Below are 16830 nucleotides of genomic sequence, written 5' to 3' on the forward strand. Positions count from 1 at the left end.
TGGAGTATCAAAATAAAATTTTGATCAAGATCAGCTAAATATCTTTATTTGAAATGTCCTTGAACAATCCTGAGTGCAGGTAATTGGAAGCTTAAGTAAACATGTGTCTAAGACGATGTAATAAATAGATAAAAGCTCCATTTGTATTCCCTGTATTCTATTTGCATTACCAGAGTAGAAAGCTTGAATTGTTCTACCCTTCCAAAATATGAACCATGTGGAGACAAGGAGCGGCTATGTGAGGATAGGGATGAATGATATTTTAGGTATGATCATCCAAAGGACACCCTCATCTTCAAGGAAATGATTGGTGAAGACTAGCATTAAAAATCCAATCTTTGCTTGCTGGGCATCGGATGCGGCGGACTTTTCCACGTCGTTTTCCCCTGTCCGCTGCGATCCTTTCCACCCACGCGTGATCCGACACGGCGCCCGGGTTTTCCACTAATCGCCAGGCAGATCCGACGGTCTTCGTCGGCTGTTCGACACTGTCCCCCTTCGGCGGCTATGAGCTCATCCACCGTCTTTGGACTTTCTGCAGGTGGCGCATCCAGACTGCGGGTCTCGTCGGACCCACCTCGGCTGTCTACAATCCATCCCATCTTCCTCGACTCCGCTTCGGGTACTTCGCGTGACGAGGACGCGCAGTTAAAGGTATGATGCGGGAAAGAAAGGAAAAAAGCGTTCGTTTTTTCGTTGATGAGATCGCTTTCCAATCGCTTTGGCTCCGAAAGATCCGACTTTGTGCATTTGAATGCCGAATTTTGGTTCAATACGAGGAAAATGAAGTAGACTAAGGTGTTCCTTCTGATAATTTTTGTTTACTTTGGCTCCATGAATCCAGCTTTCTTATGAAAGAACCGATCTTTGTATCATGGGTATATCGATTTTTGAGAGTTTGTGCTGCCCTCTCTGTCTCGGCTTTGAATAGTCGTTCTTTTAAATAGTATGGTCCGCTAATTTAGATGTAAGCTCGCTAAAGATCGAAGCTTTTGCCCCTTCAAAATGCCCTTTTTTCTCCTTCCACGAGGATTATCTGTGTATTTTCGATTTATCGACATGTTTATCGTTTGAATTATGCATAAAATGGCGCAACATTGACGTTTTTGTTTTTTCTTTTATTTTTAGGAAAAAAAGGAAAATTTGTGGTTCGCTTATCTAGCTCGATGTTAATTTTCTTTCATTATATTTTTTATTTTGGTCACGTATTAATGATTACGGAAGCAGACTTGCTGGAGAAGAATATTTTAGTAACTCATATCCTTCTTTACTTAGTTGAATTTTTCTTAGATTTATGGATTTTGTCATGATTCTCGGTGAGTTGGTTGTCATGTTCTGCATTTGTTGAACTTTTGTATACTGAATGGGAGGTTTGTTTATATGTATCTTATATTGATTGTGTGCATCTGTTCTTGTGATTCTTTTCTGAGAGGACAATATTAATGACATGAAAAAGCTTCCATACACAATTCTGTTTGCTAAATCATGCTGCGTCATGAATATGATCCTATGAATCAAACAAAAGTGAAGTAGAACTAATTGGTTGGTTTCGTTTCTTTTCCTTACCATCTAATTATGTGCAGACATGCCTAGTCTGCTAACATCAGTTTCTTAGAATTTGTGTGATGAGCAGGAACCTATGACCACTTCCTAGTTGCTGACACAAGTATTATTTGTTCGGGTTTCTTGGTTCCTTCACTATATTGGTTTACTACCAGACTCTTTTTAATTTTCTTTACCTGCCAAATATCCTGCAATTTTTTCTTTACCCTAATAAGTTCCATTTCTACATGGTGATTTTTACACCTTATCGTAGAACGAACTCTACCATAGTCTTCAATTTCACTATTTGCCCCACATTTAATTTTGAGATGGATGAGCATGTGGTTAAGAGAGCAGATGGAGGTCAGAGTTTTTCCATGAGGCCTGGCATTGTTTTCAAAGATCAAAATAATGAAGATCGAAGTATTCAGTGTCGTGACAGGCTGGGGTGTGGTACCAGGCATAACACTGTGAGAGGTGCCCAAATTGACACTCAGGAAAAATCCAAATATGCAAGAGCTTCATTCCATGCCATGAATGGTAAGGTGATAGCTGGAAGCTCTTCCAAATCATCTTCTACTTCTAGGGGATATGGAAGGTCTTTCAGGGAGCAGCCGAATCAAAAAATTTTAAGGGGCTCAGCTGTTGCAGAAACTAGTAGCAAGCAGGATGAGATTGACAAATTAACCAACATTGAGTGTTTAAAGGATCTAAATTCTGATGATTCACGAAGAGGGAAAGAACATTTAGAATACACTGCCACAGTCATAGGGCCTTTAGAAACTGAAGATACAACTGAGTCAACTATCAGTGATTCAGTATGGAAACCACATAGACAAATTAATGGAAATTTTGGCTCAGGAAAACAAGACCCTTCTTCAAGGTCCTTTATGCGATGCCCAAATATGGCATATACACACGCCAGTCATCCTGCTAAACCTGTAGCTCAAAGGTTGAGCTCTGGTGCAGAGGGCTGTGGTCTTAATAGGCTAAATTGCACATCAACATCAGATGTTCTTTCTTCAGGTGCTTCATCCTCTGGTTTCACACATCATGGGAGGGTTGATACTGTAAGAAAACGGCCATCTGAAGGAGAAAGTTCTACTTCCAGATGCAAGGGTGCAGGTGCATCATCAACTGAAAGGTATGTGGTTTCCATGCATACTGGTTCTGGCTCAAGTTCATCAAGTATGAGTAAAGTAACACGTCAGCCAGTGTCAAGAAGGACCAGAAACCAACCTACCACTGGGGATGGTTCAGTTTCAGTTGGAACTGGGAGGGCTTCTACTGGTGAAAGTCAAAGGAGGCTATCCGCACAAGCTGACTACAATATCCTTCCATTGGATGAAACCATTATGCTTCCCCAGTACCAGCGGAATCATTTTTCTCTTGCAGAAGTACCACCTGGTCGTTCATATGAATTACGAAAGGCATGTGATGATCTTGATGAACGACCAGGATCAAGCAGTCAGACTTTTCAAAGTAGGTCAATGTCTCAACCTGAGGATAACAGCACACAAATGCTCTTTGGCTCTTCAGGAGATGGCTATCATCACTTCAATGTGGAGGGAATTGCAGAGGTTTTATATGAACCTTTTTATCCTGTGGTTTCAATTTTCCTTATTATATATTTGCTAGGTGCAATTTAGTTTAACTATCTCAAAATAGAAAGGGACTAGAGTTCCTTTAAGTGTTATCATTTTATCATTTTGATCAAACGGTGGTTTCTTATTACTACACATTGGAAATGAGAACCCAAATTTAACAACTGTTCATACATATGCAGGCGCTCTTGGCACTTGAACATATTGAACAAGATGAGGAACTGACATATGAGGTTGCTAATATCTGTTCTCAGCCCCATAATCTTATCTTCATCATCTGAATGAGGTTTCTTTATTCTGCAGCAATTATCGGTACTGGAGACAAGTTTGTTCTTTTGTGGGCTTAGTTTCCATGATCAGCATAGAGCCCTGAGGATGGACATTGAAAATATGTCCTATGAGGTATAGTCTTTGTAGGTAGCTTTTTTGTGAATTCAATACTGACCTTTCTCTGTTTGTTACATTTTTTTTTTGTTTATACAAAGTTGTGATTAAGGATGTCTCTATGCTGTGTCTTGAATGATTATACGGATGATTTCTATATTCTATTTCTTAAATGGATCTCTCAGGAAAAATTTTGGCCTAGTCAAGTGTAGGATTTATGCAGTGCAGTGGCCTTCATCTCTCTGATATTCCACAACCTAGATTACTACGCGTTCAAATGGTTATTCCCTGCATGGCTTTCTGTGTGTGAGTAAAGCAGGATAGCTCTTTCCTTTACAGCTATTTTCCTCTGAGACTAGTTTGTGATGAAGTGAATCTGAGTGCTTGATGGCATTTCATTAGATGAAACTTTGAGTTGATCCCTATTCTTTAGAATATATCAGCTTCTTGTTTGCTGAACAACTGCACTTGCATTCATTATAATGACTGATGATAGTTGTGTTTTCATTTTCCTCTCATTTAAGAGTCGCCTTCTAAATACGTGTCTCTAATTGGCTCAGAAACTGAAATTTTGGTTGTCAGGAATTGTTAGCTCTTGAGGAGAAAATGGGTACTGTAAGCACAGCTCTCTCAGAGGAGCAATTGTCTAAATGTCTCAAGAGAAACCTATATGAACCCACCTATCAGGCCACTGGAATTGCTGTCTGTGGTGATGAGAATATGAAATGCAGCATTTGTCAGGTACTTTGCTGTTTTCTTACATTGATGAGTTAGTGAAATATGAAAAATTATCACTGATAGGTTGTGTTTCTCATGGAAAGCTTTCTTGATTAATTGGCACTCATACATTTGGAACAGTTTGAGATCTAATGAAATTATCTTTTTTTTCACTCATACATTTCTATACATTTCACAAAAAAAAAAAAAAAGCTGGCACTTATACATTTCTAAAGCATGAAGGTCATACATTTCCAGATAACATGTACAGTTTGATACTTGCCAAGTAGCCCAGGCGATCCATCCTATCCTATAGCATAGGCATTAAAACAAGGTCACTTGTGAAAATTCTCGAGTTATGAAAAAATTCATGTTTTAAAATAACATGATCATGTTTACCACTGGCTATCCTAGTGGATGTAACATTTGTCACTAGAATTCATTCCCTCGTATGCGAATTGGTTTCATCTTTTTTTTTAAAACATTTAGAAGATATTGAATAGGTTCTATAAATAATTTTATAATATTGCTACTGATTTTTTTAAAAACATTTGCAGGACATTAAATGGGTTCTACAAAATAATAAGTAAGATGATACACATATACATTACTATTTTTAAGGCATTGTATGTTTGTGATGTTCTTCAATCTTCATGCACTAGTGTGTAAAATACAAATGTGTAGGGATTGTGTACTTACACATGTGTGATGGTCCAAACAAGTGTAGCATAGGATTCCTGAGGTTTATTACTATATTACTACCCAAGCATCCAGGTAATAGCTTCTTATTATAACCCATCAGTTCATCTCTAAAACTTTAGTAATTTGTACATTGTTTAAATTCTTATTTATGGCTTCTTATTATAACGATCAGGTAATAGCTTCTTCTTTTTGGCTTTAAATTATATGTTGAATATTTTTTTGTGCATGATATATGTCAGACCATTGTTTTTGCTGGCCATTAATCCAAGCTTCCAATGTCTCTAGTTGATCTATTATTTTGTGGATGGTGGCTATTTGCTGCAACTGCGTCTTGTAATAGTCTTGAACATGGCATGGCCATTGTGCTTCAGTTTGGTTTGGAGAAATCACAGTAGCAGATACGCGAACTTGCTTTCTGATCGACGATGATCTGTTTCAGGAAGAATTCATCCGGGAACAAGAAGTAGGCGAGTTGCAGTGCGAGCATCTCTACCACGCGACATGCATCGAGCAGTGGCTTCGGCGGAAGAACTGGTGCCCCATCTGCAAGTCATCTGCTCTGCCATTGTAGAGAAACGGTGAAGATCTTTTATGTCCTCTGTGAATACAAACTTTTCTTCCTTGTGACAAATCTAGGATAATCCTTGTAATAAATTTAGGATGCTCCTATGTGTACGTTGTGTTCCCTAAGTTACAACAACATTATTGGGATGATTCAGTGATAACTTTAGCTTTCCTAAAAGAATATTCTTTGGGGACAATTTAGAGTTATATATTTTAAAATTTTCATTTGATGATCCATATCCATTCAATAATATCATTGTTAAGGAAATTCGTCGTCGACGTCTGAGTCAACTTGTCACATGATCGAAATCCCAGGGCATAGGAGCATGCTAGGTGGCTTCGAGATGAAAGTGGAGTTATGGAGGTGTCACCTATAGTAAGATTAAGGTCGGGATAAATTTTTCGACTTAGATCCCTTCAATGCTTAAGTTAGTGATCGAGGTTTCTTAGTGGATATGGGTTTTTCTTGAAAAGAGAGCTTCTCAACGTAGCAACGAAGAGTAGCTTTTGTATCTGGCCCTAGGAAGGAGATGATCGATAACCAACCCAATGTCCCCCTCTTGATATTTTATCCATGTGGGTGTCAGGAGGGAGACAACCTTGAGAACTTGGACTTTTATCCACGTGGATGATAACATGGATCTTTTCCTTCAATGATAGCTTTCACATGGCGTTTATATATCAGATGATGATTGGTCGGTAATATATTCACTATCATTTGTCTCCTCCCCCTCAAAGCATGCTTCAGAGCTCTTATTAGAGGGGCCTAGGAGTACAACGTTTAATTCATCTGATAAGCTCATTGCCAACCTATCCCTTTGTGGTATCAAAAGGACACATTGGCCGAGTGAGGGTTGGGTTTTCCTAACTCATGCCTCGGGCACATTTTGCCTTGCGCCGCTGTGGTAGATTTCTCTTGGCTCAAAAATAGTTTTCCCAACTTACATGCGTCAAACACATTTTGCCCTACGCCTCTATCATGACAGATTTCACCTTGCATCTCTATTGTAGCAAATTTATGTTGGCACAGGTCAGGTTTTTCTACCTTATAATCCTCGGGCATATTTAGCTTTGTGCTTCTACTACGGTGAATTTCTCTTGGCATTGGTCGAGTTTTCCCGACTCATGTCTTGAGCATATTCTGTCATATACCTCTATGATAGCAGATTTCTCTTAGTGTGGGTCAAGTTTTTTCGACCCACATGTCTTGTGTGCATTTTTCCATGCACCTCTATTGTAATAGATTTCTCTTGGCATGGACTGGGTTTTCCCAACATATGTCTTGGGCACATTTAGCCTTGTGCTTTCGTCATATCATCTTATGCATGTTTTGTCTTGTGCTTCCGTTGTAGCGGATTTCTCTTAGCACAGGTCAAGTTTTCCCGACTGACACGTCTCAGGCATATTTAGTCATATGCTTCCATCGTAGTGGATTTCTTTTAGCACATGTCGAGTTTTTTCGACTCACACGCCTCGGGCACATTTTGCCCTACGCCTTTGGTGTACTGGACTTCTCTTGGCATGGGTTGGGTTTTCTTGACTCATACGCCTCAAGCACATTTAACCCTGTACTTCTATCGTAGTGGATGTCTCTTGTCCTGGGTTGGGTTTTCTCGACTCACGTGCCTTGAGCACGCTTTGTCCTATGCCTCCACCATGATAGATTTTGAATCATTCGTCTATCGTGACTGGCTTCTAGTCCTTCCTCCGCTATAGCAGATTTCAAGTCCTCCTTTCATCATGGTGGCCTTCAAGTCCTCCCTCCGCTATAACAGATTTTAAGTCCTCCCTTCGTCATGGCGAATTTCGTGTCCTCCCGTCATGGTGAGTTTTAAGTTCTTCCTCCATTGTGATATATTTCGGATCCTCTTCTTACTATGGCGGGCTTCAAGTCTGCCCTCCGTCTTGGTAGATTTCATATTTTCTTACATCGATGTCTCTTGGGAATTACCCCCAAAGGGACACTTGTCTTGATTGTAACCACTTCTCCCTGCCTTGGTCTAAGTATTAGACTCGTAGGAAAATTGGTTAAGGTATTAGACTTGCCTTGGTCTAGGCATCACAACAGCACCAATGACCACAAAAGAAACATAAGGTCATCACGAGAAAGGTCCCACGCCCTTAAAGGGATGACGCACCCAAGGTGCTATCCCAAGAGAGGGAGCCTCTCACAAATATAATGCTTATGCCTCTCGGATGGCGAAGTTCCAAGTCTTCCTCACGGAAAAAGAGAAGCATGTTGTAGTCGATATTAAACTTATGCAAAGGGAAGTTCTTACCCTTCGCGACTTTATCGGGTTGGTGCTGTCGTCAAAGGCCTCTAGTGATGGGAGGTGGAAGTTGATCGAGAATGGCTCCTTTTGGATATTCTGAGTGAATGTGGATCGATCGAAGTGGGATCAATCATACCATCCCCTTTGGATTATTGGAACTCTCATCACATCTCTTCTAAACGTTAGTCCATTTGCCGTAGTTGGATCTTCAGGGAGTCATCCATTGAATCCACTGACTAGGTCTTAGATTCGAGTATAGAAGAGTAGTAGTGCGATGGTGTGCTGAATTTAACAATTAGGGTGCAGGCACTCCCTCGACCAATAATTCCATGGGCCTTGGGAGATCATAAGATGTTGGCACCGTATCGAATGAGGGGATCTCGATGGGTGCTAATGGCGGTTGAGGTATTGATTGCAGTTGAGCCGGTGGCATCACTTGTTAGGCTAGCCGAGACAAGAGCGAGGCGATAGTTTGTATCATGCTCGTTAGCATATGCACCTATTGGGTGAGATTCATAAACACCACGACAGAGACAAGTAGGTGGCTCGAGGTCCTTAGGGGCGAGAGGCTTATCATTGAAAAAATGTCAATACTGCATCAGCATTTGCATACAAAATGGACGCATCCACATATGAGAAAGATAACAGTTGCCCCCTAGTAAAGATGCTATGGCCTCCTCGCTGGAGTGTTCATTAAAAGAGTTGATGGATGAACATTCATACAACATTAAGCTCTCATTATAGCACTAAAAATGTTAGAAAAATCATTATTGGCGTTTGAGTCAACCCGATGTAGTCCAAACCCGAGAGTATATGAGCATTCGAGGTGGAAGCATCGAGCTTCGAAGGTGCCACTCGCACTAAGATCGAGGTCGAGAAATTTTTTTGACATGATTCTTTGGACGCTTAAGTTAGTGACCGAGGTCTTTCAGTGAGTGGGTTTCTCTTAAAAAGAGAACCCTTGGCATCGTGTCGGATATTAGATTTTATACTTGACCCTAGGGAGAGGACAATATGTAATTGCCCCAATATTTTCCTCTTGATGTTTTGTCCACGTGACTGACATGGGGGAGATAACCCCGAATGATCCATCTTAAACTTTTATCCACGTGGGTAATTAGATGGAGGGTGACTTAGATATTTTTCTTCTACGATAACTTCACGTGATGCTTATATGTCGGATGATGATTGATCGCTAACATAGTTCGATAAAATCTTAAAGCCCCAATTTCCTGGCCAACCTTTTCTTGCATCATATCAATTGTTCATTTTTCGTCCACAATTTCATCTAACACTATCACGATCACCATCATCAACATAGCTACTATTTTTTTTTCGTGTGGAGCATATTACATGATTCTTAGACACGACTTATTCCATCATTGTCGTGCTATTAATACAACTTTGCCGGCCCCGTCATGATTGAATGACGTATAAATAGTCCAACTTGTCATTTGTTTGTGCATATTTGTCCTAATCAATCATCAATTTATATTTTGAGTACGAGTCGAGCAACAATCGACGTCGAAGAGAGACAATACATACACATCTTTGACTTGTATAAACTACATGCAATCCACCAACGCATGTTCCGGCAATGATCCATCCATCACTAATGCAAAGTCAACCACGCTTTTGTTTGGGGTAAAAGATGGTTCTAATCTTTCTCTAATGCTATAAATAAAGATAAATCGAGGCCCAAAAATATTCCATTACCCATCGAATTGATTGATGGGGTAAAAATTCCATCTAAATTTTCTCTAATATTAAAAAACGACAAAATCAACCATGATTTTTTGGGGGTAAAAAGATCAAATACTACAAAAAGAAAAAATTCGACAGCGAAAATATTTTTGTATCGACGGCCGGAAATGTTTCACTACCTATCAAATCGATCGAAATTGTCCTCTCACGTGACCATTTGACGACTGTCTCTCTTCTAATACGATAGAAAGAAAACAAAGACGAATGGACGGCTAATAATATTCCATCACCATTAAATCTAAGTCACGTGATAAATACCCCAAAGTCAGCCGCATGACTTCTGTTTGGGTAAAAGTCAGCTCTAATTTTTCCCTCTCTAATACGATAGAAAGAAAATAAAGACAAATGGACGGCTAATAGTAGTCCATCAACCATTAAATATCACGTGCAAGTCACGTGATAACACCTACAAAGTCAGCCCACTCACTTGTGTTTGGGTAAAAGTCAGCTCTAATTTTTCCCTCTAAATACTAAAAAACAAAGATAATAAATACATTTTTCTCCGCCCTTCGAGTGGACCCCATCTCGTCTTGCTTTAACGTGGCAAAATAGAGATAAAAATGGAGTTTTTATTCGCTTCCGCGAATCCGTCTCGGAGTTCTCCACCTCATGCCGTCTCCTTTTCTCTCACCCTTCTTTCCTATTTCCTCACGCCAAGTAGAGATCCGGGGTTAGGGTTCTTCGTCTCTTCCACGCACTCATAGCGCTTCCTCTCCCTCCGGGGAATCTTTGACAAGGTTGGTTGTCGCCTCCTTACGATCGTTGTGCCTCTACCGGGATTCTACTCTACCAAGGTCTTTCTTCGGTTGTGGTTCACTTTTTTCCTGAATTTTGTTGGCGATTTTTGTTTCTCCCGAGTATTGTTTATGTTATCGGCGATTCGGCAGTCAAAAATCGATTTTGATGTGGTACAGTGGTTTGATGAATTGCCTCTGTTCTCCCCGTGCCGACGGTTCCTGTTTGTGGCGTATGTAGTATGTGTGACGAGGTTGCCGTTCGTTGAAATTATTTTGGATTTTTTGTCTTGTTTTGTGATTCGGATTTTTAACTGAATCGCTTCAGATGAACAACGCAGAACTGAGACTTGTTAAAAAGTGGAATGTATGTTTCTTAAAGTTTTCACATTTGGATTCCAGGTACTGACTGATGAATGAATACTTAGGTAATGGGTGGTGAGCAAGTGGTTTATCAGGTTTACTGGCAAAGGATGAATCAGATGTAAATATGTTTGTAGTGCACCGATGCAACTGTGTCAAAGAGTATTTACAACGCATAGAATTGTGAGAAGTGGGCTGAGTTATAAATTGTCTGCAAAAGGAGACAGTGTAGCAAGCCACTTTTACTTGTTGTCTTCGGTCATCAGGAGTTCTACCAAGCTAGCAAAACCAAATTTTCCAGGCTAAAGTGGTTATAGATGTTTCTATGTACACCTGTGTTATCTCTTGCAACTATAGAAATGATATGTATAATAGATATGGATTGCTGAAGAGTGAGAGAATTGGAGGCAGAGGAACAGATAGATCTAAATGAAAATTTCTACTAAAGTAATTTTCAATGCTAGCTTGTTAATTATTTCTATATTGTTGATACTTTGAATTGATTATATAGTTCGTTCAATATACGATAGAGTGAGGTCAACAAGTGTCTCCATTGAAGTTTAGTTTTACATGGTTTGCTTATTTAGCTTATTGCATAATGGATTTTCTTATAAGCATATAATAGACATCATAACTAGTTAGTAGTATTTGAAAAATGCTTTTGTATGGACCATTTAGTTTCTGGTTGAAGTCTCGCCTTCGTTCATAATTGAAGTCTGTTAACTGAGTATTCAGGTCACACCAGACAAAAGAGCATGTATTATAGGTAATTTGGGAGAGGCGCAGCAAATGGAGTAGAATACCTCGGCATCTTGTGCTTGAAGGTGAAACATGTAACATGGGATGCTAATAAACAGCAGAATTACCCTTTTGAGTTAGAAATAGCTCAATGGTAGCTAATAATGGTGCTTTCTAAGGTAGTTTATAGCAGTGTCCATGTAGCAGTTTTATCGGACAATACTGCAGCATATATAGTTTCACCTTTGTGATGATTTTGTTGCTTTCTGTTTTCTTTTTCTTTCGATGAAAGCTTTTGAGCAGCCAAATTCTTAAAAAAAAAACCAGCGTCTCATGATTTTCTTGTTTTCCTTGTTTGATGAATTAGATCCTTTAAAGTGAATTTTGGCTGTATTTAATAAATAGTGGTGGTATTTATGTAGAAAAGATTGAGATGGCCTTATGCGCATTCAACAAGAAAGCATTGAAGCCCAACACTTACGCTTTGGACCTGGAGAACATAAAACTGGATTTCAATTGGGAAGATGTGACTTGCTCCATCTGTTTGGATTTTCCTCACAATGGGGTACTACTTTTGTGCTCTTCGTATGATAAAGGTTGTAGGCCATTCATGTGTGATACTGGTAAAAACCATGCGAATTGTTTGGAGCGTTTCGTAAGTGCATATGGAGTGCCTGCTGTTGTAGAAGTCACAGCTGCTGCAAATGGTGTTTATATGGTATGCATTCAAGAAACATCTTCGAGCCCAACCAGCCAACCGACCTGCCCGCTGTGTAGGGGAAACGTAACTGGGTGGCTCATTATTGATGAAGCCCGTGCCAACTTGAACATGATGAAGCGATGTTGTGAAGAGAGACACTGTACATATGTTGGCAACTTTTCTGAGCTCCAGAAACATGCTCAATTAAAGCACCCCTATTCCTACCCTTCCAAAATTGATCCTGCACATAAACTAAACTGGGAAAACTTCCAGCAGTCATCAGAGATCATAGATGTCTTGAGCACTATACATGCCGAAGCACCTCATGCAGTGGTAATGGGAGACTATGTCATTGAATATGATGATTCAGAATTTAATGATGAGTATGAACATCTTCATAGGAACAGGGGAAAATGGTGGACCTCTTGTATATCTTGTAAATTGTTCTCAAACTTTAGGGGTTCGAGAAATCAGCGAGGGTCCAGAAGGCATTCCCGAAGCAGTCATCGATCAAATTCTGATGGTTTCTATGTAGGTGAAGGTTCTTCAAGATCTGTAGAGATAAGAGAGTACAGATTTGCTGAAGCTGATGACGAACTTGCACAAATTGGTGCTGATGTTGCCGTTGGTGCTGCAACATCACTGGTCATTCCCAGCCACTACAGGTGGGATTATTATTAGTATTATTCTTGTTGTTTCTTATAACATAATGCCAATAGAGTTATCATACTATGTGGTCATTTGTTTGGGCAATAAGTTAGGGAATAAGAACTTATCCCATAATAATGGTGCCAAACAACCTTAATTTAGAGGATTCAGCAAGGGGTTTCCTTTTATCTGGTCAAACAATGTAACCAGTACAATAATAGTCCTTTTTCTAACAAAATGATAGAATTAGTATTTCCTTCATTCTTGTGTTGTTTATTGAGGGGTAAAAGCAAATATTCTTCTCTTTTTTGGTTCGTAATAGAATAATGAACATCTTGCCTTTGTTTTTATTTTTAAATTGAACAATAATGGTATTTGTGATTTCCCTGTGCATGGAATAAGTTTACTTGTCCTCTTGGTAATTATTATTAAAGTAAATTTCCCCTATGTCTATACAACACTAGGATATTTTCTTGTGAGAAGGTAGATTTGGACCATTGGCTTTCAAGCAATCAAAGGAATATACACACAAACACACTTCTTTACCATTGTGATACGCATTTTCTTCTGTGAAAATGTGTGTACTTTGAAATATGGGGTTGTGAATTCAATCTGATTTCAGAACCAGTGTTAAGATGAAATCTGTGAGACTGGACTTATTTCTTATATGAGTTATCTTCCCCTTGATTGCTTTTCTGACATTCAATCTTTTCTCAATATGGACAGATATGGGAGGCGCAGTTTCCGTTTCTATGATCGGTGACCACCAGGAATCTCCAGCTGCTAGTCAGTCCCGTTAGGACAAACTTTCTTCGTTTTAGATTCAGATTCTTTCTGGTTGATATAGGATTTGCTTGTTGATGTTTATCTGTGAATATATTGTTAGCATAACACATCTGGCAATCCTTAATCAAATATTTGTGGGTGCATTGATGCGATTTGTTTCTTGGTATTGTAGGCCTACTTATGACCTCATTTTAGATGAAAATTACCAGATTGGCTGAGATCTGCAAGCACATGATATTTGTGGGTTTGTGGGGGCATCAATCTAATATGCTATTTTAGATGGAGGGACAAGGTTGATGCTGATTAGATTTAAAACACAAGTTTTTCGGATCTGTTAGTACTACATTTCACATGAGTCATATCCAGGAAAGATTAAGCTTCTCTCAAATTGGTATATGGTTCCATTCTGATGGGACTGCGTCATATTATAATTAGAAGGTTGGGAGGTCCTAGTGTGATGCATGTATAATGGGAGAGGACTCTCATAACTCTTCAGTAGTCATGAATATGGCATCCTCATTGTGATATGTATGACAATTGAATATTAATTGAAGTCATCATTCTACAACTTGCATGATATTTACTGAAGATGTGAAACCTTGACTATTGATATTAAAGTTTAGGATCCAATCCTGTTTTAGCCACATGAATTAGATAGAGGCTGATGCAACATGGTGGCATTGTCTCTTTTCTGAGGTGGCCATGAGCACCCTTCTTGTGTGTAACATCTGTGCCAAGGCACTTAAGCCATGCTCTTTCTTTCCTGAGCTTGGCAAGGAGCAGGTGTTGAATAGATCAGCAAGGCACTTCATGTAGAGATTGATTTCTTTTTATCCTTCAGCAACCTTGTGCTGCTGTTGGAACTCACAGGATTGTCCAAAAAGGAGATGGATTCAATAGTTCTGAGCTGCTTTCTGGTTGATGTTGCTTGTTGCATGGCCTTCTACTCTTGTTGTACAATAGAGCTAAACATGAGGTCTTCTGATACTACCATTCTTTCCCACCAACCCATCACAGCAGCTGATTTCTACTCTAACCTCAGCTAATCAAGCTTTCATTTCACTTGTGTTTCCTTTCTAGAATGGTGAGATGATAGAAGATAAACCCATCTCCACATGGCTCCAACAATCTAAAATTCTATTGCTGTAGTTTGGCTTACAATGCCTTAAACATACCAACTTAAGATATATGAACATTGCATATGTCCAAATGCTACTTGTTCTGTACGTTACTCCTCATTGGAGATCCTAAAGATGAGGGAGTAGTACCGTCGTCGTCGTTGATGAGATCATCAAAGCCCCAAAACTCTTCTTCCACCTCCTCTGCCTCCTCCTCTGGTGTCGTCCATCGATCTTGCGAAATCTCACCACCCTCCAATAATTCCACGACCTGCAGACAATCATACTGCCGATCATGGTTTTGTTGTGATCTTATCAAAGACCTATAACAATGCTTATGATGCAGAATTCAGCAGCATCCATGGCGATTAGAACAATCCTTGTAATGGTAATCCAGAAAGGTGGAGGGCACATATTTACCGGCAAGAGGACTCATGCCACTGGGCACACTTTAATCTCTGCACTCCTCATGATTCACTCTACTCGAATCTAGATGAACTACAATGCGAGCATGAAGGTCAACCTCACCAAGATGTTACCACTTGCCTTTTGCAGATTATAATTTATGACCAACATGTTCAAGTCATAAGCTGGTGATTATTGTTCATGACAGAATCAAGAAATCTGTAGGGGCTATTCAATCAAAGAGGATTATGCAGATGAAAACAACAAATCTCCAAATGATCTTTGTGAGGTTACCTCGGTCATGGAGGGGCGCAATGTTGCTGCTGCTCTGACACACAGAGAGGCTGAGAAGGTGAGCCTTCTCAGCTGCTCCATGTCATAGTCTTCACATAATCTTGGATCGACCAGCACTCGCATGTTGCCATCGTCGAGAAAAGGTCTTGCCTGCAAAGATGTAATTAGCCAGTCAAAAGATTGCCGAGTTGTTGATCTTTGTGGTGGATTGAAGGAAGAGAGAGTGAAGCATGAGAATGTCCGCATGAGTCAAACGAAGTGCTGCAGCTGACATCTACCCAGCTAAGCAAGCTCCTGTGGGAGCCATCCACTGGCTTTCTCCCGGATATGATCTCCAGCAGGAAGACGCCGAAGGCGAAGACGTCCGTCTTCTCGTCCACGATGCCATGCATGAAGTATTCCGGCGCCAAGCACCTGCGTCGACACCGTCAGCTCCCCTGTCAATTCAGAGCTTAATGCCAATACTTTGATTCAGGAGCTCAGAGACGTATACCCAAATGTCCCTTCGATCGGCGCAACCGCACGGTGAGTCCACTCCGACGGAAGCCATTTTGCAAGGCCGAAATCTGAAATCTGAAGCCATTGCGTGCTTTCAGGGATTGGTCAGTGGAGAAGCAAGAAGGTTATTTCATCATATACCTGAGGCTCAAAGCTGGTCGTGAGGAGTACGTTGGAGGCCTTGATGTCTCTGTGGATGATCCTTCTCTGGCACCCCTTGTGCAGGTAATGGAGTCCGCGCGCAGTGCCCACCGCGATGTCGTACCGCAGCTTCCAAGCCATTGGTGGCGAGTTCTCATCTGCAGGCGACACGGGCAAAGACCACAGTTGTGAGTCGACTCCCACGCCTTTTCTTGGGATCTTTTGATCGAGTCATTGGGTTTACCGTGGAGATTGGACGAGACGGAGCCACGGGAGGAGAACTCGAAGATCAAGTGGAGGTCGCGGTCGATGCAGCAGCCGAGAAGAGCAGACACATTAGGGTGCCGCACATGGCCGACGGTGCCGAGCTCCGTCAAGAAGTCCTTCTCCCTCTGCTCGTCCGTGGCGGCTATCATCATCCTCTTCACGGCAATCGCACGCCCGTCCTCCATCACGCCCCTGTACACCTCCGCGTGCCCACCTCTGCCCACCAAGTTATCTACCCAAATCCAGAAATGGCCATAGCAAGCACAAGATCAGATTTTGATATGCAGTTCTCGTTGCGGCAGCGCATAAACCCTAAAAAAGACAAACCTTGGTGAAAACCATTGGTCGCCTTGTGGATCTCATTGTAGGAGAAGCATCTCCAAGTTGGTTTCAGGGGCGGCGAGCTAACATCGAGCATAAGCTCCACCTGTTTTCTCTCACGCACCGGGGAGGCGTTCTCGTGCGTGTCCTCTTCATCTCTGCTCCTCCTCCTTCCAACGGTGACAGAGAGGAGGCGCCTGAGGCTTTTGCTCTTCTTACACAGCTCCCGCATTCTTCGTCTCTGTAAAGGAGAAGCGGAGTGCAGTC

At 40.8% G+C, this 16830-nt stretch overlaps 3 protein-coding genes across 15 annotated transcripts in view; 2 read left to right on the forward strand and 1 right to left on the reverse strand.

Moving 5' to 3' along the window:
- The first annotated feature begins 361 nt into the window (after nt 1-361).
- LOC135581673 (uncharacterized) lies at nt 362-5738 on the forward strand. Of its 5 annotated transcripts, none has more exons than XM_065111569.1 (6): nt 371-798; nt 1817-3122; nt 3329-3379; nt 3450-3548; nt 4113-4271; nt 5389-5738. In XM_065111569.1, exons 2-6 carry the CDS (start codon nt 1872-1874, stop codon nt 5518-5520), a joined length of 1692 nt encoding a protein of 563 aa, XP_064967641.1. In that variant the 5' UTR covers nt 371-798; nt 1817-1871; the 3' UTR covers nt 5521-5738. The 5 variants fall into 5 exon arrangements, with proteins under 5 accessions (XP_064967643.1, XP_064967640.1, XP_064967641.1 ...); XM_065111570.1 differs by having other exon boundaries at nt 371-654; XM_009405036.3 differs by having other exon boundaries at nt 371-3122.
- A 4398-nt stretch (nt 5739-10136) lies between these two features.
- LOC135614329 (uncharacterized) lies at nt 10137-13737 on the forward strand. Of its 6 annotated transcripts, XM_065111577.1 has the most exons (5): nt 10137-10287; nt 10687-11094; nt 11813-12750; nt 13460-13519; nt 13692-13737. In XM_065111577.1, the coding sequence occupies exons 2-4, from the start codon at nt 11077-11079 to the stop codon at nt 13494-13496; spliced, it is 993 nt and encodes a 330-aa protein (XP_064967649.1). In that variant the 5' UTR covers nt 10137-10287; nt 10687-11076; the 3' UTR covers nt 13497-13519; nt 13692-13737. The 6 variants fall into 6 exon arrangements, with proteins under 6 accessions (XP_064967649.1, XP_064967653.1, XP_064967652.1 ...); XM_065111581.1 differs by having other exon boundaries at nt 11808-12750; nt 13460-13737; XM_065111580.1 differs by lacking the exon at nt 10687-11094 and having other exon boundaries at nt 10137-10344; nt 11808-12750; nt 13460-13737.
- An 898-nt stretch (nt 13738-14635) lies between these two features.
- Nucleotides 14636-16830, reverse strand: part of LOC135581678 (probable receptor-like serine/threonine-protein kinase At5g57670) — a 2609-nt gene continuing 414 nt past the window's right edge. The window contains exons 1-7 of one of the 4 annotated variants that reach the window (XM_065111572.1): nt 16570-16830; nt 16220-16474; nt 15976-16133; nt 15830-15909; nt 15609-15750; nt 15337-15486; nt 14636-14923 (exon numbers count right to left, since the gene is read on the reverse strand). The exon at nt 16570-16830 is cut by the window's right edge and continues 414 nt beyond it. In XM_065111572.1, coding sequence (XP_064967644.1) covers nt 14732-14923; nt 15337-15486; nt 15609-15750; nt 15830-15909; nt 15976-16133; nt 16220-16474; nt 16570-16795 — 1203 coding nt within the window. In that variant the 5' untranslated portion in view covers nt 16796-16830 and the 3' untranslated portion in view covers nt 14636-14731. The remainder of the gene's footprint in view (nt 14924-15336; nt 15487-15608; nt 15751-15829; nt 15910-15975; nt 16134-16219; nt 16475-16569) is intronic. The other 3 variants (XM_065111573.1, XM_065111574.1, XM_065111576.1) reach the window with 3 other exon arrangements.

The sequence above is a fragment of the Musa acuminata genome, chromosome BXJ2-6, assembly GCF_036884655.1.
Source record: "Musa acuminata AAA Group cultivar baxijiao chromosome BXJ2-6, Cavendish_Baxijiao_AAA, whole genome shotgun sequence".
Classification (NCBI taxonomy): Eukaryota; Viridiplantae; Streptophyta; class Magnoliopsida; order Zingiberales; family Musaceae; genus Musa; species Musa acuminata.